The following is a 22,362-nucleotide window of genomic DNA, read 5'->3' as shown; positions in this document are numbered from 1 at the left end:
TATTCAATTTACAAATATCTCCATTCAAAACACCACTCTCATGACACATACATTACATAAAATAAGAAATATCTGCAAAATCAGGAGTTCACAAGTGCCAAAACAGAACTCCCTTTAAAATGTCATACATTTTTGTAGGATTGTACCTTCTTAAGTACAGTGTTTCTCAAGCTTCCATCAAAGTTACGTTAACTGGAAGAAAGTCACCTGAACCTTGGAGACATCTGGGAGAGCACCTTACAGTGAGATTTCTCATATTACAACATTTTACCTTAAAATTCTGGTAATTTTTTTTTCTCTTCCATAATATGCTGACTGGTTTTAATATTTAAACATTTCCAAATTTGCTGGGAAACTGATGCCCTGAGAGGACTCGCTGTGCTCACCCCATAACATGGCACAGCCCTGGGCATGGGACCCCACAGACATGTCTGTGCCACTCCGGGAAACACCAGAAATGGTCATTTTACAGGCCCTCCGTTGTTGGTGGACCCAATTCTTCTGTCATGTGTAACTCAAACTATTCTTGTGACTCAGCTTAATATAAGCCCACACAACACATGAGAGACGCTACTGAGAGAGAAACCACACCCAGGAATTGCTCACAGTACAGGGGAGCGCACCACCGAGGCTTACCCCTGCCTGGCCACCCCCAAACAGGGAAGAAAGAACAGGAACTATGAAGCCTTGAATGCCTGATCCAGGCAGCACATCTTGAATGTTGGGCCCACTTAAAATTTACAACTTCAAACTTCTGCCTGCTTTTTATGTGGCTCGATGTGAACACCCAGCGTTAGGAAAGGTGAATGCTCCTGGGTTAGGGAAATGCCTTTTCTGGGACTTTTTGATTAAGAAAGTACCATGGGCAGGCTACGTTCTGGAAGCTTCTGGATGTAGGGAAGATGGAGAAGTGGGAAAAGAGATTCTGCAGGAGAAATGAGTCCCAGAAGGCAGTGAATGGCTCGGGCCAGCAGGTAATAGACTCCCCTGTGGCAGGGATGGCCAAGGAACGTCAGAATTGGAGAGACATTCACCTCTCCGTTGCTTCCAGTTCTCGCAGTGATTTCCCTCTGTTAGTGCCAACGTAGGAGAGCAAGCCTGCCCGTACAGAGTCCTGAGTGCTGGCGGTGTGTCAGGCTACACCCACACGGAGGAGAAGCATGGTGATGAGCTGGCCCTCAGAAGACTGGGAGTCAAGCCAGGACTGGGATTTGGAGCAAAAGGTGGCAGTCAAAACCAGGCCACCTGAGGCCATCGATGGCATCCTCAGAAACAAATGGAGAGATGCAGACTGCCCCGATGACACAAATTGGGCTCCCATGATCTTGTGTGCATATTAAAGCCCAGAGTGGGGCCAGATTTAGTTAGTTGGGGGGAAATTAGAAGAGAGTTTAAGCTTGAAGTCTGTTTTTGCTTTCCTTCTGGCAAGTTTCTAAGGCATTATACTCTTCTCTTGTTAGAAGTACCAATTTTTCAACAATACTTCTACATTTAAAATATGACTTTTGGAAACTCAGCTTCTAGTAAATTACAGATTCACCAACTTGAGTCAATCATTGCAGGTATTTTGGAAATACAAATTTCCCCAAGGTAACAAGTTGCTTTGAAATCTATTTCTGAAATATCATACAGGAAGGTAAGTAAGGCCTTCTCCTGCCATTCCCTATAATGTAGTTCAAACACAATTACTGTAACATAATGTAATTTTTATTACGCCAACTCGAACTTGGAAACTAGGCACTTTAAAATTGTAAGAAAAACCAGCCCAACTAGCTTGCCTGGTGGATCCTGCTGATCTCCTGTATCTGCTTTTCTACTGGGTGGGAGAGGGGGAGGGGAGGGGGCGGGAGGGATGCAGACTCACTCTCTCACAGCATTGTGAGTACCTTTATCTGTTCTTCCATCCCCGGTACTGACAGCGCGGTAGGCATTCCACCAATGTCAGAGGACTGAATGAACCGCTACAGATAGAAGATGAGATTTAGAGCCTCCTTCCTCAGGTCTCCCCACCCCTCCCCTCCTTTTCATTCACAAAGGTACCCACAGTGACACCTCAGCTTAAATTTATGGCATGTGATTTTTTATTGGGTGAAAAATATCACAGTTGGGCAATTACAGATTAGACAATTACAATTACAGACCTACAGAAAAAAGGATTCCAGCTTTATCCAGCTTAGTCAATCACTGCAGATATTGTGGATATAATGTACAAGTATACCCTGCAATCCCAGTTGCCCAAACTCGGCCCCTTCTGAGCCAAGACAGTTTCTTCCTTTCTCAGCTTTACGTGTGTCACAGGCTCTGCTCAGCTCAGCCCGCCTCTGCCACTCAGGTGAGCAAGAATTGGCTGTCCTCATTCAACTCAGACTAAATGTCAGGGAGTTTTCTGAGCCCCCAGACTCTAAAACAAACATGGCTCATAATGTCTATAGAATTTTCACGCTCCTGTAAGGCAGTGGGTACATATCTAAGAGCACATACAGAGATATCCAATATGCGGTGACACCGGAAAGGCAATCCTGGAGCTACATAACAGAGTGGGTACATGTCTTCATGGCAGCCACAGACCTTTCATTCAAACTGCAGAAGAGGAAAACAATCAAATCTTTTATTTGTTATGAAGCAGTGGGATCAGCTCTCAATCACAGAGCAGAAGGGAAAAGCCCACTGAGAAACTAACTGGCTTGTAGAAAATACTAATTTATTACAGTCATGACTTAGCCTCTCTAATTCAAGCTCTATAAGCTTTCTAAGTGAGCCTTTATCAACTGTGTAGGGAGAGAAAATGGAATTCATCACTGTGACAGACATCATTGGTTACCTACCTAATGCCTTTCTCCCTTACCAGCTGAGCTGGCTTCCCATGAAAAAGCCTGAAAATGCCAACACCAGCTTCGCTAGGCTCTGAAGCTAGCACGTGGAAATCTGACCCAACCCTGACCTGTGGGACTTAGCAGAAAGCTGGTGTGGACCTTCTGGAGGTGACAGCCATCAGGAGAGACTCGTTCCTTTCTCTGTTACTGTGGCACTGTGATGTGTGGAGTGGAGGTGACCAGCTAGCACCACGAAAGAAGGTCAAAGACTCTGAGGGCAGTGAACTGAGCACTGACATCTGGGAGTTGAACCACATCTGGAATTACCTGCTCCAGACTACTTCTGAGCGAAGTTTTAAGGCTGCTTTGAGTTGGCATTTTTGTTCCTTGTGGTCTAAAGCATCACTGTACTGTGTGGCCCCAACTTTTTCTCCTCCTGAGTTTCCTATTTCGATCAACGGCACCATCGTGTTCCCAGCCACCCCTACTTAAAACAGCTCCCTCTTGCCACTGCCGTCCATACACAATTAGCATTATCACCATAATTAAAGCCAGGAGCACTGATTTGACTGCACTGAGGCAAAAATCAAATACAAGTAGAATAAACAATGTGTTACGGTTCGGGCTTTCTCCTCGAATACAAAATAGTTGTTGGGCAAAACTGATTTACTCCCCAAAGGAGTTTTACGGCCAGCTCTTTTACGGACTAGAGCTTTCTGCTCTGGAGATGACTAGGCGTCATCTGATTTGTCTTTAATGAATCTGAGCTTCCCTTAGCAACCTGCTTGACCAACAGAATGCACAAGAAGTGATATACGGGGCTTCCAAGGCTGGGTCAGAAGAAGCCTAACAGCTTCTCCTTAGCACCCTGGAACACCTGCTCTTGGAGTCCCGAGCCCCCACAGAAGGCTACTACCCGGAGGCCACCCTGCTACAAGGAGAGGCCCTGTAGCCCAAAATGCCATGTGGGGAGTGGGAGGCCACAGGGCACCAAGACCCAGACACAGGAGTGAAGAAGCCACCTTGGGAGGGGATCCTCTGGTTCCAACGGCCCCAAAATTCACCACATGGATCAGAGACAAATGGCCCACGCGTGCCCATCCCAAATTCCCAATTCACAAAATCCAACAGTTTTTGCTAAGCTACTAAGTTTACCACCCAGCAAAAGGCAAGCGAACCGGTCAGTTTTCAAGGCCTACTGGGGTCCGAGCATTTTTTCTGTCTCATGTAACTCATCCCTTAAGACGTTATGGTTCTCTGTGTCTTCCCCCTACCTCTGCCCAAGGCTGTGGGACCAGAGCAGGCCGCCCAGAGCCTCCACACCGAGCGGGGGGTGGGTTTCCCGCAGCGGCTTCGTGCGCCCCTGAATGCAGGCTAAGAGGCGGCTGTCTGTGGTGTGAGCAAATAGGTATTTTTACTGTGATAATCTTCAGTTGTTGGATGAGATGTAAACAAAGTTTTACATTACTATTTAAAATTAATATTTATAGATTAATACAGAAAAGGAATCTGTAAGGCATTCGAAGCATTCTGAGAGGGGGCAAAGCTACCAAGCCTGTCACACGGGCAACTTTCAGTCCTTACACATTTGCATCAGGAATAGAGGGGATACTAGAAAGGCAGGAGGAAAAAAGAGCTAGTCACGTCAGATGCGAGGAAGCCAAAGTCCGGCAGAGCACAGGTGTCGCGTACACCAATGGGGGCACGCCTTACGAGTGCGCACCTCGTGCTTGTGTCAGTGTGTGAATCTGAGTTTCAAATGAAAGGAACGAAATTCTTCTTCTTCGAATCCACATCCAATTTTTCTATTAATGTGTCTTGGAACCAAATGCCTCAAGAGTTTAGTAATCTCTCTTGTCTAGACATTCCGGATGCCAGCTATGACAGGACTGCGGTCCCCGCTCGGGGCCACAGAGTCTCTGACTCAATCAAGCGGCCGCGGCTGGGAAACAGCAGCGCCCGGCCGAGTCTCCGCCAGGAGAAGGGAGCGCTAGCGCTGCGGCTGCTCTGACACCCGGCGTGGCTCACACGCTGCAGGAACCTCTTCCAGCTCGACCCCCCCATCTTCACAGAGCTGCTCTGAAGCGTGTGCCTCACGTGTCCGAGGGTGGCGGGGTTCGGTCACGGCACCCCCTCCTTCAGTTTCCGACAGAACATCTCAGGAAGACGTCGGAGAGGATCGAACAGCCCACCCAACGGGAACAGTCCTAGGACATGTCCTGCACGCTCTACTCGGGAAGCCAGTGATGCCTTGTGTCTTCGGGGTTCCGCCAAGAAACCTGGGAGCTTGTGTCCCCGGCAGCCTTCCCCGCGATGCCCACGACTCAACACTCCTCGCCGAGGCAGCGCCGAGCAAGGATAGGCTCCTGGCCAATTACTCCGCATGTTTATGGCACTTTAACTGCTAGTTCTGATTTGTAAGTTAATATTTCAGTCCATCGTATGATTGAAATAAATAGCTATGCAAAATGATTACTGCACAAAGGACCTGATAAAATGTTTAATAACGACACTGACCTCCTCTCTCAGCCGTTCTGGTTACTCAACACAAGTCTACGGCAGGGTGTATCGCTGTAGAAACATCTTAATTGGTGTGGAAAAACATAATGGAAACTGTTTTGGGGTAGGACTGAATAGCGCCGCTGAACTCAACCTTTTCCTTCCAAAACCAACTTCTGATATTTATGTTTATGGCAGAGACGGGCCCATGTAGGAGCATAGGAATGAGTTTGCCGCGAACCGTGCAGCGGCTTGGAAAGAGCGGAATGATTACACCATCCAGAGCAGCGCGTCCACGAGGATGCGGGGCAGTGGGGGTGGGGGCGCATGACCGCTGCCCTGGGAGGTCACCGGCACTGCCTCACCTCGCTGCAGTGACCATCCATAACCCAGCACACGCCTGGCCATCCGGCAGAAGCAGCCATTCCTGCTAGACGGCTGCCTCCTTGGACTGCCTGGCTTACCCTGCGGACTTCCAAGTTCACGCGCTTTAGGAAAGGGGAATAAGAGACGCTGCAGAGATCAACTTGGCCAGCGGACTCTGATGCTGGGAAAACCACACGCTGGACCCAGGTTTGAATCCTGGTACAGTCACTCACCAGCCACATTCCACGACCTCTTTAGTTATCATTCATTGGCAGTGGGAGTTAGTGTCCACAGCACGGATTTCACTGTATTCGAAGCCGAGGGAATGAGGTACAGCGTGGCATTTCCTCTTCTCAAACACAAACCTGCTCTCAGAGCACCGTTCATGACCCGAAGGGGTTTACCATCAGTTCACTGTAGTCCGGAACATATGCTTTGGAGATTATGATTTTGTTTAGCTTTAAATATATGTTCGATATTGACTGTATTAATTAGAGATAATCCCGGTATGACAAACATGTTTTTCCAGAACTAATGACTTTTATGTCAGGCTGACAAGTATAATTAGGCAATAAATCCTCAATCAGTCTGGCTCAAATTGCTACAGGGAAGATGAGGTCTCTGCCATCCTTGTCAATTTATGTATAAAATATGTATGAGAGCTATTTCTAAAGAGAAGAGGTGGCTAAAGGAATTCATAATTTATTTTGCATGAACACACTCTTTAAAATATTCTATCTTTTCAAAGAGCCATATTTCAAACAAGCGCCTGAACCATGGGTATGATTAGAGAGTCGCAAGGTGCTAACTTGGATTTCATCAAAATCAACAGTGTTTCACTGAATAAATAAATAAATAAATAAATAAATAAAGATAAGCCTGTTTGTTAGAGGCAATGGCTTTGAGCTTGGCACTGGGCCACTCCCACGCCCGCCTAGGATCGGCTCACTGAGCTATGTGATGAACCCTGGCGGAGAACTTACTGCATGCACAGGCTGGACATGGGCTGGGGGTGCAGGGGGAACATGGTCCATCAATCCAGCAGCCACAGATGCCGGAGAAGATACGAACATTGGAGGAGAACCTGTTTCTAATTTGGAGTCACTCCTAATCACAAGGAAGCTGGATTTGGTCAGTGGGACAAGTCACAAGCAAGGACCTCAGAAACAGTTCAGAAAATATGAACCAGCAAGGGTTGCAGCTGGAGAGGTGGGCAAGAACACCCTCCCATGCCTTGGGGAGACCTGTCCTGAGGGAATTCTACCACTTACATTGGATGAAAAGCTCCTGGAGGGCAAGAACTCCTATCTTTTCCAATCAGTCTTCATTCGGGCAGTATCCTGCACGGTTAACAGTACAGGTCAAGATGAATTCCCACGTGCCACCTGGACAAGATATCTAACGGCTCTCTGCCTCAGTTTGGTCATCTTAACAAGTGTTGGTCCTGTGTCCAGGAAGGTCACTGCTGTCTCAGCAAAGTCACTGCTTCAGTTATAGCTCAGCACAAAGTACGAACAAGTGAAAGGTCAGATTCCAATGCATCTATTATTTCACCTAATAGGTACCTCTAGGACCTACTCAGCTGCCTAAAATGCAATCTCCTCTTTCATCAGTTGTCTTGTCTCCTCTCTTTTGGGAAATAGGGCTGAAGTGCAGTTTCCCCATCCAGGAGAGCGGTGGCGAGGTCACACGCTGGTAAACAACATGCTCACGCTACCGAGCACATTCTGGGCACCGGTCACCGTAAGTGACAGCCTGTTTCTTAAGGTGCCTTTTAAAGTGCACACTTGACTGCAGACCCTGCACAGGGTAGGAGCAGCTCTCTCAGAGCAGGAGAGGATGCAGGGGGATGCAGTCCCGCAAGGGCAAGACAATGCCCTGGAGCTTCCCCGGTCCAATGCACACAGCAGACGTCGGAGCCTCTGGTACCCAGAGTCAACCCCACGGCAAGGAGCACCCATCCATGGTCACCTGGAGAAGAGCGGGGGCCACACGTGGAGAAACGGACCTCCAACCAAGTCAGTCTTCAGAAAAGCAGTGCTTCTGCACAGTTTATGGTTCTAGATGCGAACACGAAGGGGCGCTAACTAAAACAAAGATGGGATTTCTTACTGCCATACCCCTGAAGACAGACAGCAAGGCCTACCTGCAGTCTCACGAGAGCACAGGAACTGGTAAACTTTGTGGAGAGATATTTAGTCAATGGCCAATGCGCCGAAGGAGGCATGTGAGTCTGTCTGCTGCAACGTATATTTACTTATCTGAATAAGTATTTGCAGACACAGGGAGCTACTTGCCACAGGAAACAAAGCTAATCAAGGCTGAACCTGAATAAATATGAATTATAAGGAAAAACAAAGCATCTTGTAAATGACTAAGCTGAAAAAGATTCATTGTTCAGTAATTCCATTTACATACTTCTTTTAAAATAATGCATTGACTGGGCAAAACAAGGTACCCCTTCATTCATGTATCACCCCACAACATATGTAAGTCATTAGGCTGCACCCCTTATATTTACACAATGCTGTGTATCAATTATCTCTCCATCAAACTGGAAAAAACTCCAAGGTGTATCTTGTTTCTAAAGAGTGCTGGATAAAAAATACATAGGTATCCACCACAAACCACGTGTTACAGTGAGTCAGTAGTAAATGCAAGCCCTAATTTGTTGCCATGAGCAGGCAAACTTCCAGATGCTATAAACTGAATCTGATATGAAGCGACTTTATATTAAGATACCCGAAGATGTACCACATAATTATTTTAACATATAGGCCAGTTTATCAACTGTCAAAAAGATCCTTTGAATAATGAAGAAAAAAAAGGCTGAAATTTACCCTTGCTCAAAATACAAAACCCTACTGATTATTTATAGTGCTAGAAGCAAAAGTCCTCATTTAAAAGATGTTAGGTTAAAAGGGGGGGGTAACATTTCAAAATTTTCCCCTCATTTTACTTTGATTTTTAAGGATTGGCCTCGATTTAAAATTTGTCCATCTGCTGAAGAACCCCCTTTTCTTTATGGAATAAAACTAGTTCAATAAGGCCACATCCCAGTTATACAGAAACATGAAAATATTTACTCTCAAAAGACAACATTTATCTTGGCAGCTGGTGTTTTCAAGATGTGCAGCCTGCTGGAATCATACAAGTTCCAACCCTAATCCACAAAATTTTGAATAAGATGATGGCTATCTTTCCTTGGAAGTTTAAGAAAACATACATGTACCTGACATGTGTACATACCAGCACACACACAAGCCATCCATAAATGCTTCTGGGAGAAGCTTGGATGTGTATTTGGATGTTACTTCTCAATCCTAATTCAGCTGAACTTCTTAAAGGGCCCTTGTTATCTGCGTGTCCTTAGGCCATATTCCAAATCTGTTTCTTTACCTGCACAGTACTGCAACTACCTTAAAGAGTTGTTGGAAAAACTCAGATGTTTGTAAAGGATCCAGAGTACAGTGCCCAACATGTAGTAATTACTGTATTTGGCTGTTTTTATTACTAAAACATTCATAACCTCTAATGCATAATTTAATTGCATAGGATCCTCCAGGTTCTTGATTGATTCATAAGGCAAAGAATATTTTTCATCAGGTAATACATGCACAAAGTCCAAATGTTACCACTGAACTAGGATGCTCCTTCCAATTCCAGTCCTGAAGCATAGGGAGAAGTGCTATTACCAATTTCCTGTGTATCCTTCCAGGAAAATCTATGCCTATGCTAATATAGTAGATATATTTAAAAAATGATATATTAAAAAAGTATATGGATGTAGCCTGACTTTTCTAATAAATTTAATAAATTATTTTTCCCTATTTTACAAGTGACGCTGTAATAAATATCCATGTATTCATTTTGCATATAGGGAGGTGGCTCTGTAGGATAAATTCCTAGAAATAAAATTACTGGATTAAATGGTATATAAATATTCAAAGTTACTGTCAAATTACTTTACATAGGAGTTAAGCCAATTTAAATTCTTGCCAGATATGAGTGTGTTCCCTCCACCCTCACCAACATAGGGAGTTATTGTTACAGTCTCCACTGTCAGATATGTGAAAAATGATGTCATTGTGCTTTCACTAAGCATTTCTACTATTAAAAATGAAGCTAAACAGGTTTTAAAATGCTTAAAAGTCATCCCTTTTCTTTACTACTAACCGTTTACATCCTTTGCCCATTACTCTTTTGGAATATTAGTCTTTTTTCTTATTGATTTGTAGGCACTCTTTATATATTAAAGAGATTACCCCCATGAATTCCTATATGAATTCCAAATTTCCCTACTCATTGAGTTTTGACTTTACCTAAATGTTTTTTTTCTTTTTTTGCCATGTAGATTTTTTTTTTTTACCAATTTATACAGTGAAACTTTGTTTTTATGGTTTCCAGAGTTTACCTCATAATTAGCAAGGCTTTCCTCATTCTAGATAAAGCAAAGAATTTTCTATTTTTCTTTAGCAAATTTTTATGATTTTACTTTTTAAGGTTTAAAAATATTACTCAGGGGTGTCTGGGTGGCTCAATTGGTTAAGTGTCTGCCTTCAGCTCAGGCCATGATCCCAGGGTCCTGGGATTGAACCCTGCATCAGGCTCCCTGCTCCGTGGGAAGCCTGCTTCTCCCTCTGCCTCTGCCTGCTGCTCCTCTTCCTGTGCTCTCCCTGTGTCAAATAAATAAAATCTTTAAGAAAATAAATAAAAATATTAAAATATCCCTTAAAAATAACTTGTCCAAATAGTCAGTGTTTATAAAGAAGACAGTTTCTGTTTTCAGTATAAAGGTCATATTACACATGTATCACACAAAATTTGCTTCTTTTTCCACGCACTGCCTTTATGTTTTAAGGAAGTGATGTTGATATATAATAATCATAACTCTTAGACTGTCATTGGGTTGCATCCCTTTTCATTATATAGAACCCTTCTTTGACTATTACTTTTACCATTAATTCATTCTATAAGACTGTAAGTTCTGGGGCGCCTGGGTGGCACAGCGGTTAAGCGTCTGCCTTCGGCTCAGGGCGTGATCCCGGCGTTATGGGATCGAGCCCCACATCAGGCTCCTCTGCTATGAGCCTGCTTCTTCCTCTCCCACTCCCCCTGCTTGTGTTCCCTCTCTCACTGGCTGTCTCTATCTCTGTCAAATAAATAAATAAAATCTTTAAAAAAAAAAAAAGACTGTAAGTTCTGCTTTCTTTGCATTTCATTGGTGTGTTCTTCTCCACAATTTTACCCTCAATCCAAACCACTCTGTTTTAGATGTATCTTATACACAGCCTGTAATTGTATTTTCTTCCATGTGATCCAATTCTTTCAATATGTAGGTTTAGAACATTTACGTTTATTGATAAGTACAAGATAAACACTGTATTTTCTGCTTGTATTGCTACTAGTATTACTAAAAACAGCTTTACTGAGGTATAATTGAGACACGATAAATTGCATCTACTTAAAATGTATAATTTAATAAGTCTTGACATATTTATATACCTATAAAACCACCATCATAATCAAAATAACGTACATTTCCATAAACCACAGAAGTGGTTGCACCATGTCCTCTGTAATTCAATCTTCCCTTCCAGCCCCTTCCTCATGCCCAGGCAGCCAATTAGCTGTTTTCTGCCACTATAGACTAGTTTGTATTTTCGAGAATTTTACAGAAATGGAATCTTAAATTGTGTACATTTTGGGGAGGTCTGGCTTCTTTTATTTAGTAACATTACTTTGAGATTCATTCATGTTGCTGTACGTATCAACAGTTCATTACCTCTTACTGTGTAGTAGTCTTCCTTTTTAAGGATATACTACAATTTGTTCATCTAATCATCTGTTGACGGGCATCAGGTTAGTTCTAGCTTTGGGCTACTGCAAATAAAGCTGTTATGAACATTTATGGAGACTGTACAAACACATACTTTCATTTCTCTTGGGTAAATACCTATAAGTAGAATAGCTGGACACATGGTAGGTATAATTTTTTTCTTTTTTTTTCCTCTAAAAATAAAATTTATACTAATTTAAAAAAGTTATCGGGAAAGAACATCTACAGTAGGTCAGATATGATTAATAACTACTGTCAACACTGCATTGTTAACCAAGGATACAATATTATTATTTATAAGGTACTCATAAGTAAAGAACAATGAATAATATGCTTTTAAAGATTTATTTATTTGAGAGGGAGGGAGGAAGAGCACACACGAGTGGGGGGAAGGGCAAAGGGAGAGGGAGAGAGTCCTCAAATAGACTCCTCACTGAATGCTGGGCCCAACACTGCTGATCCCAGGACCCTGAGATCATGACCTGAGCCAAAACCAAGAGTCAGATGCTCAACTGCCTGAGCCACCCAGGTGCCCCAGTATGTGTTTAACTATTTCAGAAACTGCAAAATCACGTTTCAAATTGACTGTAGCATTCTGCATTCCAATCAGCAATGAATGGGAGGTTCCAGCTGTTCCACACCCTGCCAACCCTTGGTATGGCCATCTTTTCATTTTAGTCACCCTTATGAATCTGTAGTGATACCTCACTGTGGTTTTAATTTGTGTTTCCCTAACGACATTGGGAATCTTTTCATGTGCTAATTGACATCTCTATTTTCTTTGGAAAGTGTTCAAATCTTTTGCTGATTTTTAAAAATTAGGTTTTCTTACCGAGCTTTGAGGACTGAATACAAATATAAATCCTTTACCAGATGTATGATTTGCAAATATTTCCCCCACTCTGTAGCTCATCTTTTAACGCTCTGAACAGTTTCTTCCAAAGAGAAGTTCTTAATGTTTACATCTAATTAATTTGTTCTTTCATAAATCACGCTTTTGAGTCTAAGAAATCTTTGTCTAATACAAAATCACAAAAGTTTTTCTCCTATGTTTCCTTTTAGAAGTTTTAGATTTAAGGTCTATCATCCATTTTGATCTAATGTTTGATTTGGTAAAAGGTATGGATCAAAACCCACATTTTTGCATATGGATATCCAAATGGTCCAGCACCATCTGTTTAAAAGGCTACTACCTTTTTCCAACAGATTGCCTTTGCACCTGTGTTGAAAATCAACATACATGTCTGGGTCAATGTCTGGACTCTATTCTGTTGATCTATTTACATATCTTGACATTTCAACACACTGTCTTGATTCTTGCAGCTTAAAAAAAAAAGTCTTGAAGTTAGCATGAGTGTTCCAATGCTGTTCTTTTTCAAAACTATTTTTGTCTTTAGGTTTCTGTACTTTCAAATGAATTTTAGAATCAGCTTGTCAATTTCTAAAAAACAATAAAACAAAACTGAAATTTTGATTGGGATTGTATTGATTTTACAAATAATCTGGGGAAGAATCAACACGATATGAGTTTTCTGATCTATGCATATGGTGTATCTCTCCATGTACCGAGAGATAGGATACACCTCTCCGAGGTGTTTTAGTTTTCGGTGTAGAAGTACCGCACATCTTTTGTTAGATTCGTCCCTTAGTACAGCTGATTCTCAGTGTTTGCAGTAGTTACATTCTATAAAGTTGTTTCCAACAATGAGTTAGTGGATACCTAGGGAAATGCAGGTTCTTGTGAGCCTCTGGCCACTACATTTGTGTCAATCGATCAACACATAACCTTGTTTTATATGTATTTCTGTTTAAAGACACCTTGGTTAATATGAATTTCGTCGAAATAATTGTTTACAATGTGAGAGCTGAAATAAAAAGGCAGATTGAAACCTTTTTCAACCTCATCTGGCAACTCAAATTTTTCACCATGCTGCTCATGCCTACACATAACTGAGAAAGTGCTACACATACGGACTTTGAGGCTACAAATAAATTTTACTAAGTACATTTGCAAATATGGAATCTGTGAATAATGAGGATCAACTGTATCTTACATTTTTAAATGCAACTGTAAATGACTTTTTTCCTAAAATTTCAATTTCTCAGCTTCTATAGTGTCATTAAAAAAATCTTTCACATTATGGTCTGTGCTTTTTGCCTTACGTTCTTTATTTTATATGATTACTTAGAAGGGTTATGTTTCTATTCTTGTGGTTACTTCGTTATATACAACTATACAAACATGGTTGTACTAACTCTAATAAGAGCAATGATAAACGAGAATATTTGAATTACCTCTCCACCAGCCTCCCACACACACTTTTGATTTTACAATGTTTATTGATTTTTAACCATTAAATATACCTATAGTTTAAGTGATAGTTTTTGTCTCCCAGCAATAAAATCTGAAGATATTAGCATGCATACACACTCTCTCACCTTTTCTACTCTTCCTCTCACTTATTCTTCATTATTTCTTCATTGTCAGAATTTATGACATTGACATTCTGTGGCAATCACTTTCTCTTTTGTTTTAATCTTACAAAGCACATTGAATTTGATGCTAAGATGCCACAGTCTCTTTGCCAAAGAGTCTCCATTTATCTCCCTGTTTTGGCTGAAATCTGTCTTTCGGTAATTTCTTTAGTAAGGGCTCTTAAAAATTCTGTATCTTAAATTCTTGCATGTTCATCAGTATTTGTCTGTTGGCTGTATATTTAAAAGAAGTCTGGGATAAGTGAAGAAATCTTGAGGCACTAGATTATGAAACCAGGCAAAGGAATCAAAGCATCCAGAGTCATGCAGGGACCTTCTGAACAATGCAGATGAATAGGTCACTACCGAAAATGGATACAAGGTATCGTATACAAAAGTGCTGTGCTCTGCATATTCTATCCTGAATCTTTCACATCCTGGCAGTATTTGTTGAGAATATCATCCAAAGAAATCAGGGATGCTATATAATACAAGAATCGGGTTGTGATGACAACAGCAGTAGGACGTAATGGGACAGTGGAAAGAATGTCAGATCAGGAGCGAGACACTTAGGGGGAGGCTAAGCCCTACCACAATGAACCGAGGCCTTGGGCACATTACTAAAACCTGACAAATCTGGTCAAAGAGGGAAGAAGTAGCACAGACTTTAAATGCCATCTTCCACTGTAAGAATATATTCTGTGTATGGAGAAGAATTATCTTTATCATTCCCCTCCCCAACTTCAGCTATTTATTCAAATTAGTTTACATTCCTTGAGAAATTAAGGGCTGAAAGATAAGAATGGGGGTAAGGGACATCTCAACGAAAATTGTCTGTTATGAAAAATCTATAGATAATATGTTTATGCATAATCAAACAATCAACGGGAAAGTAAAACAGCTTGACATGGAGTATGGTGGGGTTTCCGATCTGATTTGGTTATTAAGTCATTAAGATGATTCCTATCAATTAAAAGGTCTATCCATGCAGTAGATAACACAGTGTTTATTCGGGGGCAATGCTGTAGAACGGGACTCCAAGAACGAAAGCTAAAACGACCAGGGTCAATGCTGGTTAGTATAAGAACTTGCTATCTAGCTAAGAAGACACATCAAAGAACAGATCTGCCTTAGGACACTGCCTGCAGACTGCTGCTTAAAATAAACCTGCCCTGCCTCTAGTTAATTTTTTTGGAAAGAGACAGAATGTAAATAAGTTTGACACATAAACATGTTGCTATCTAGTGGATGGAACTTGTGATGAATGCTAAGCCCTAAAGAGGTCACCTATCAAAGAAACTTCAAGAGTAGAACAAAGTCTCATTCACCGTACTTGGGAAGTCAGCACCGTTTGGGCCACATATTTCTATGTCAAGTGAGTTTGATCAGTAATCTGCATGCACACAATACTCTGCTTGGATACAAGTGTAACTAAAAATAAACTCAAAACAGATTTACAAGATAAGGTAAACATCTGTACCTTCATAACCAAATTAGCAATTTCTGCACCGACAGTGCTTTTTCAAGGCAGAGCATTTTCATGTATGTCATTTCACTTGATCATCTGATCCACACAGCTATGATGTAGATAGAATTATCCCCATTTTGTAAAATAAGGAAATGGACTTGGTGAGGATAAGCACTTTCCTTAGCTTATGGGTGGGTCCACAACTACATTGCATCCTCTCTTCACTATACTTATTTTTTTAAAACTTTTTAATTTAAATTCAATTTAGTTAACACATAGTGCATTATTAATTTCAGGGGTAGAATGTAATGATTCATCACTTGCATACGACACCCAGTGCTCATCACAACAGGTGGGTGGCCTCCTTAATGTCCATCACCCAATTACCCCATTCCCCCCACCTCCCCTCCAGCAACCTTATTTGATCCCTATAGAGTTTCTTAATGGTTTGCCTCCGTCTCTTGTTTTTATCATACTTTTCCTTCCCTTTCTCTATATTCATCAGTTTTCTTAAAGTTCACATGTGAGTGAAATCGTATCGTATTTGTCTTTCTCCAACTGACTTATGTTTGTTTTTTGTTTTACAAAAGAATTTCCAAATTTGGGGGGGGGGAGAGACTCACATAAACTTTCATAATCACTTACAATTTATGAGATCATTGCTTTGCAAATCTCTCTGAAAGTGAGGTAGTTGTCATGTATCAAACTCCTTTCCATCATTAGAAAGGAAGGACCCTTAAGTGAAGTGAGAGGAGAAGGAGGAAAGATGGTATCAGAGAAGCTGAATTTGTAAGAATGAATTACAAAAGCAAGCCGTAATCCAAATTGTAGCTGGGGCAGAGGGATTAAGCAGGAGAGATCAGGGAGGCCAGTGAATTTAGGTCACTTGTGCAATCACTGTACACAATTAAAAAGCATTAACGCAAGTTGAAAATGAGGCACATTCTGCAGAAGTTTCTTGAGTCTCCTTGACCGTACACCATTCTTGCCAATACCATCCAGTCTGAAAAACTTCCCCAACTGAATAGCCTGAGAAGGTCTGTGGTAGGTAGAAACCTATCTTTCTGTAGCCAGAACATTCAGGGGGGAAAAAATCCAATCCTTTCCTATACAAGAGTCCTTCATCTAGAGATAATAGTTTGGACCTCCCCTCCAATATTTCCTTCTCTTGGTGAAACATCTCCCATTCCTTCCAATTTTTTTTCAAAACTCCTGGCTCCAAATCCCTTTATTCCCCTGGGGGTCATCCTACTTGGAACACAGATCTGTCCATCCCCCTTCGTTCCAAGGTCTCGGTAACAGAACACAGCAATCTACGTGGGCTGGTCAGAATGAGCCAGCGATCCTGCTTCTATCACTTAGCATAAGATTGTATTAGCTTCCTGAGGTATTCATCATACTATTTACTCACACGAGCCATCAGCAGACCTCAAATTTGGCTTATGAAAATCCGTTTTGCATATTTTATTTTATTTTATTTTTTTAAAGATTTCATTTTTATTTATTTGACAGAGATAGAGACAGCCAGTGAGAGAGGGAACACAAACAGGGGGAGTGGGAGAGGAAGAAGCAGACTCACAGTGGAAGAGCCTGATGTGGGGCTCGATCCCATAACGCCAGGATCACGCCCTGAGCCGAAGGCAGACGCTCAACCGCTGTGCCACCCAGGCGCCCCCGTTTTGCATATTTTAAAAATCAGCTTTCATGATAATTTACATTTACTAAAATCCACCAATTTTAAGTGCACAGTTTGAGGACTTTGACAAATGAATAGTCACGTACATAGCCATTTTTTTTTTTAAGATTTAGAACCATTCCATCATCCCAAATGGTGCCTTCATGACTCTTCGCAGCCAGCCCCCTTCCCCACTTTCCCAACAACCACTGATGTGCTTTCTGTTGCTACAGAACTAGGTCTTTTCTAAAATTTCATGCAAATAAAAACTTAGTCTTCTGTATTTAGCTTCTCTAAATTAACGAACCCTTTTGAGATTTACCTCTGTTGCTGTGTATATAATTTGTTCCTTTTTCTTCTTCTAAAAGATTGCATTTATCTATTGATTTATTGGAGAGACAGAGGCAGAGAGCACAGAGGGAGAAGCAGGTTCCCCACTGAGCAGGGGGCAAAGTCCCCACACGGGACTTGATACCAGGACCCTGAGATCATGATCTGAGACAAAGGCAGACGCTTCATTGACACAGGCACCCCTGTTCCTTTTTCTTTCATAGCTGCATTCCATTGTATGATACTATAATTTACTCATCCATTCATCAGTTGATGGATATTTACATTATTTCCAGTTTTGCACTATCATGAATAAGGCTGTGGTTGTATGTTTTCACTTCTTCTGGGAAAGCACCTCGGAGAGGATGGCTGGTCATATGGAGAGCGGAAAAAAAACTATTATTATTTCTTTTTTTTAATTTTTTTTAAAGATTTATTTATTTATTCGACAGAGACAGAGACAGCCAGCGAGAGAGGGAACACAAGCAGGGGGAGTGGGAGAGGAAGAAGCAGGCTCATAGCGGAGGAGCCTGATGTGGGGCTCGATCCCACAACGCTGGGATCACGCCCTGAGCCGAAGGCAGACGCTTAACCACTGTGCCACCCAGGCGCCCCTTATTATTTCTTTATTCACACTCACAACATGTGAGACATTCAACATGTGGATTTTTCACACCTTGCCCTTCTGACACACTAACCGCCTGGAGTTAGCACAGACCCCACAGGTTAAAGGTTCAGTCCCACAAGACTGCCCCCACTTCAGACATCAATCACAAGGAGTAGGTCCCCAGGTTACTCACAACTTTTGCCCAACTTGGCTACATACTGATGACTTCCATGACCCCTCTCTTGGGTTTGACGATTTGCTTCAGCAGCTCACAGAACCCAGGAAAAGCACCCTCACTGATTTACTGCAAAGGACGTTCTAAAGGATTCAAATGAACAGCCAGATGAAGTAGTACATAAGGAGAGGTCTGGATGGGTCTCAAAGGCAGGAGTTTCTGTTCCCTTGGGGGTATGTCACCCTCTTGGCACGTGGCTGTGTTCACCAACACAGAAACTCTCCCAACCCCATACTTTTTACGGAGGCTTCAACATGTAGACTTATGATGAATTATTAATTTCCAGCCCCTCTCCGCTCTTTGGACAACGGGAAGGGGGAGGCTCAAACTTCCAAGCTCCTAATCATGATGTGGTCTCTCTGGTGACCAGCCCCCCCCATTCAGGAGACCACCAAGGGTCATCTCATTAGAATAAAAGATACTCCTCTTACCCAGGACATCCCAGGGGATTCATAAGCTCCTACCACTCAAGAGATTACAAGGGTTTTAGAAGCTTGTGTCAGAAACCAATATGTATTTCTTATTTCACATGTTATAGGTGTACATTCACTCGCCCCACCCCTCAAAATTCTGGGATTTTGATTGGAATCGTGTTGAATCTATAAATCAGTTTTTGGAAAACTGACATCTCAAGTCTTCCAATTCACACACATGTATCTTATTCTCTAGTTTATCTCAACATTTTGCAGTTTTCAGAGTATAGTGTTGCATATATTCTATTTATCACCAAGTATTTCATACAGTATTTTTAATGTTTTGTTTTCAAGTTTTTCCCTTATCAATTGCTAAACGCCAGTATAGAAAAACAATGACTTCTATATGTTGGTCTTGTATCTTACAAGCCCACTAAATCTATTTATTAGTTTGAGGTTTAAAAATTTTTTTTTTCTTGTATCCACTGTAGGATTTTCTACACCGATCATCTTATGGTCTGAGAATAAAAACAGTTTCACTTCCCTGCCTGTCCCCAAGTTGTATGCATTTTGTTCCTTTCCTTGCTGTACCATGCTGTAAGGCCTCCATCACAATGTTCAATAGAGCGAGTGGGGCAAACAGTCTTTCCTGGGTCCCAATCTAGGGGAGAACAGTTTTCAGTCTTTCACCAATAAGTATAATTACCTGTAAGTTTTTAATAGATATCCTTTATCAAATTGGGGCTTTCCTTTTATTCCTAGTTTCCCTGAGGGATCTCATCACGAATTAGTGTTCAGTTTATCAAATGCTGTTTGTGCACCTTTTGAAATGCTCATATGGTTTTTGTTGTCAGCAGATAATGGTGAATGACATTGATTTCTGAATGACGAAGTAACATTGCATTCTTGGGATAAACAATGTAAGAATCTTACAATTCCTCCCTCCTGTCTTTGATGTTACATTCATACTGTCATGTTATAACATTAGTATTCATTTTGCTCTAGCCAATTAATCATCTTAGAGAAATCAAAGATAAGAAATGTCTTTTATATTTATCCTCATTTTTACCATGTCTGGGGTACTTTGTGTAAATCCAAATTTCCATCTGGTATTTTTTTTTTTTTTCTGCTTGAAAACCTTTAACATTTCTTGTGCTACTTTGCTGGTGACATTTTTGGCTTTCTTTGAAATGTCTTTTTTTTTTTTAAGATTTATTTATGATTTTAGAGAGTGTGAGGAGGAGGAGCAGAGGGAGAGAGAGAATCTCAAGTGGACTCCACGCTGAGCGTGGAGCCTGATGAGGGGCTCGATCTCATGACTCTGAGATCATAACCTGAGCCGAAATCAAGAGTGGGATGCTTAACCAACTGAGCCACCCAGGTGCCCCTTTATTTTTATTTTTGAAATAAAGAATTCTAGGGTTGACAGCCTTCCTGTTCTCTCTGCTTCTATACCTCCCTTCTGATACTTTAAAGATGTTGGTCCACTGTCTTCTGTCATGCAGCATTTCTGATATGATTTTTTTCATCCTTTGTTCCTCTCTGCATATTGCCTCTTTTTTCTCTGGATGCTTTCAAGATTTTATTTTTATTGTTGGCTTTTGGCCATTTGATTGCAATGTGTCTTACTGTGATGTTCCTTATGTTTCTTCTCTTTGTGGCTGAGTGTCTTAGATATTGGATTTATCGTTTTCATACTGTACCTTGGCTAACTGAAGTTAAAAAAAAGAAAAATCCATTCTAAAAAAATTTGGAAAATTTTTGACCATTCTTTTATTTCCTCCTCTACCCCTATTTTTCCAGGACAACAAACACTCATATTTGAGATCACCTGTTATTTTTCCACAGTCAACCGTGGTTCTTCATTTTTTTTTTTTCAGTCTTTTTCCTTGGTCTCGTATCAGCCACTTTCTACTATGTCTTCAAGTTCGCTGACCATTTCCTTCTTTGGTTTCAGATCTTCTGTGACCTCAGGATGTTTCATTTGGGTCCTTTTGTACTTTCATTTCTCTCTTCAACACGCTCATGCTTTCTTCTACACTCTTGACCACAGGGAATGTAACCATAGCAGTTTCTTACCCTTGTATTAGTTAAACCCATCTGTAATTTCTGGGTTTGTTTCTACTGATTATTTATTTCTCCCTTCAGTAATAGGTAATATCTTACTCCTCTTTTATTTCTGGTAATTTTTTATTGGATGCTAGACCCTGTTAATTTTATGGTTTAGGGTACTGGATTTTTTTCAGGGTGTTGTTCTGGCAGGCAGTTAAAGTTACTTCAGATCAGTTTTTCTCTCTCAATGCTTGTTTTTAAACCTTGGTTAGGGCATGGCCAGAGGACACCTTGAACTAGGGATAATTCAGCCTCATGACTTGGGATCGAGTCTACAGAAGAGTATCACCTACTTCCCTTGCATTATGAGGTCTTTCCACTCCTCAGGTTGGAAACAAACTAGCTCCCCTTGTGAGCTACAGAAATCATCTGACTTCTGGCTTCCTGGTGGTTCGTTCCCTTCCCTAGAGTTTTACCCACACAGGAGCAAAGCAGAAATTAGCTAATAGGGGCGCCTGGGTGGCACAGTGGTTAAGCGTCTGCCTTCACCTCAGGGCGTGATCCCAGCGTTCTGGGATCGAGCCCCACTTCAGGCTCCTCCGCTGTGAGCCTGCTTTTTCCTCTCCCACTCCCCCTGCTTGTGTTCCCTCTCTTGCTGGCTGTCTCTATCTGTCGAATAAATAAATAAAATCTTAAAAAAAAAAAAAAGAAATTAGCTGCTAGCTCAAGAGGCATCCTCTGCAACTATCCAGAGCTCTTTCTCCCTGTGAAGCCCCCCTATCTCTGGTACTCTCCTTCACAAATTCTAGCTGCCTTAACTGTAATCTCTGGCTCAACTCAAGGAGATCACAGGGCAGTTTGGTTCCTCATCCCTGTACTTGAGCCTAGAAACTGCCTTCAGGTAGCAAGATGGGATGGGGGGCTTGCCTCATTTATTTACGTTTTCTCAGAGATCACAGCCCTGAGCTTCCTGTTGTCCAGTGTCTGCAAACAGTCATTCAATACATTTTGTCCAATGTTCCAGTTGTTTACAGGAGGAAGGAAGGAAGAGGCAGAGAAGTTCTGCAGTAGTTAATTCTTCACACTTGGAAACACAACTCTGTTTTGCACACATTTAGAAAATCTCTTGGGGGCAGGTGATAGAATGTAGTATACTTGAAACGATAATTTTAAACTCAAATAATTCAACTTCCTTAATTATCTCACTCCTAGGCGCATTAAATATGAGGTATCACTCCAATCTAGTTCTAATTCCATTTTATTTTCTTCTGAGCACTTAATAAAAGCTGTCATTTGTTATTTTATTATCTTCCTCCCAGTTCACATTAGAAAGTAAGCTCTGAGAGGGTGAGAACTTGATGCTGTTCATTGCTTTTATCTCCAGCACCTAGAACAGTTCCTGGCTCACACTTAGCCCACAAGTATCTAATGAGACAAGGGTGTACATCTATTCTTTGACTTGGTGGGTACCTCTCTCAGTAAAAAAGATACCAATTAAAGGTAATTTTGGTTAAATAATATCCTATTTGCCCTTGTTGTCCACTTATTAAAATAAGATCCTATGTCTATATGCAGACAAATACACAGAAG

At 41.5% G+C, this 22,362-nt stretch overlaps 1 protein-coding gene across 3 annotated transcripts in view; it reads right to left on the bottom strand.

Annotated features, from left to right (window-relative positions):
- PELI2 (pellino E3 ubiquitin protein ligase family member 2) overlaps positions 1-22,362 on the bottom strand; it is a 173,032-nt gene that overhangs the window by 28,636 nt on the left and 122,034 nt on the right. Inside the window, exon 1 of one of the 3 annotated variants that reach the window (XM_034648628.1) lies at positions 1,887-4,274. The exons of the other annotated variants lie outside the window; for them this stretch is intronic. Within the exon in view, the coding sequence (XP_034504519.1) occupies positions 1,887-1,931 (45 nt within the window). The 5' untranslated portion in view covers positions 1,932-4,274. Of the gene's footprint in view, positions 1-1,886; positions 4,275-22,362 lie in introns of those variants that run through there. 3 annotated transcript variants of the gene reach the window in all.

Source organism: Ailuropoda melanoleuca, chromosome 20 (genome assembly GCF_002007445.2).
Source record: "Ailuropoda melanoleuca isolate Jingjing chromosome 20, ASM200744v2, whole genome shotgun sequence".
In the NCBI taxonomy this organism is placed as follows: Eukaryota; Metazoa; Chordata; class Mammalia; order Carnivora; family Ursidae; genus Ailuropoda; species Ailuropoda melanoleuca.
Note: the sequence above shows the minus strand (reverse complement) of the source record. Positions and strands in the feature narration are given on the sequence as shown.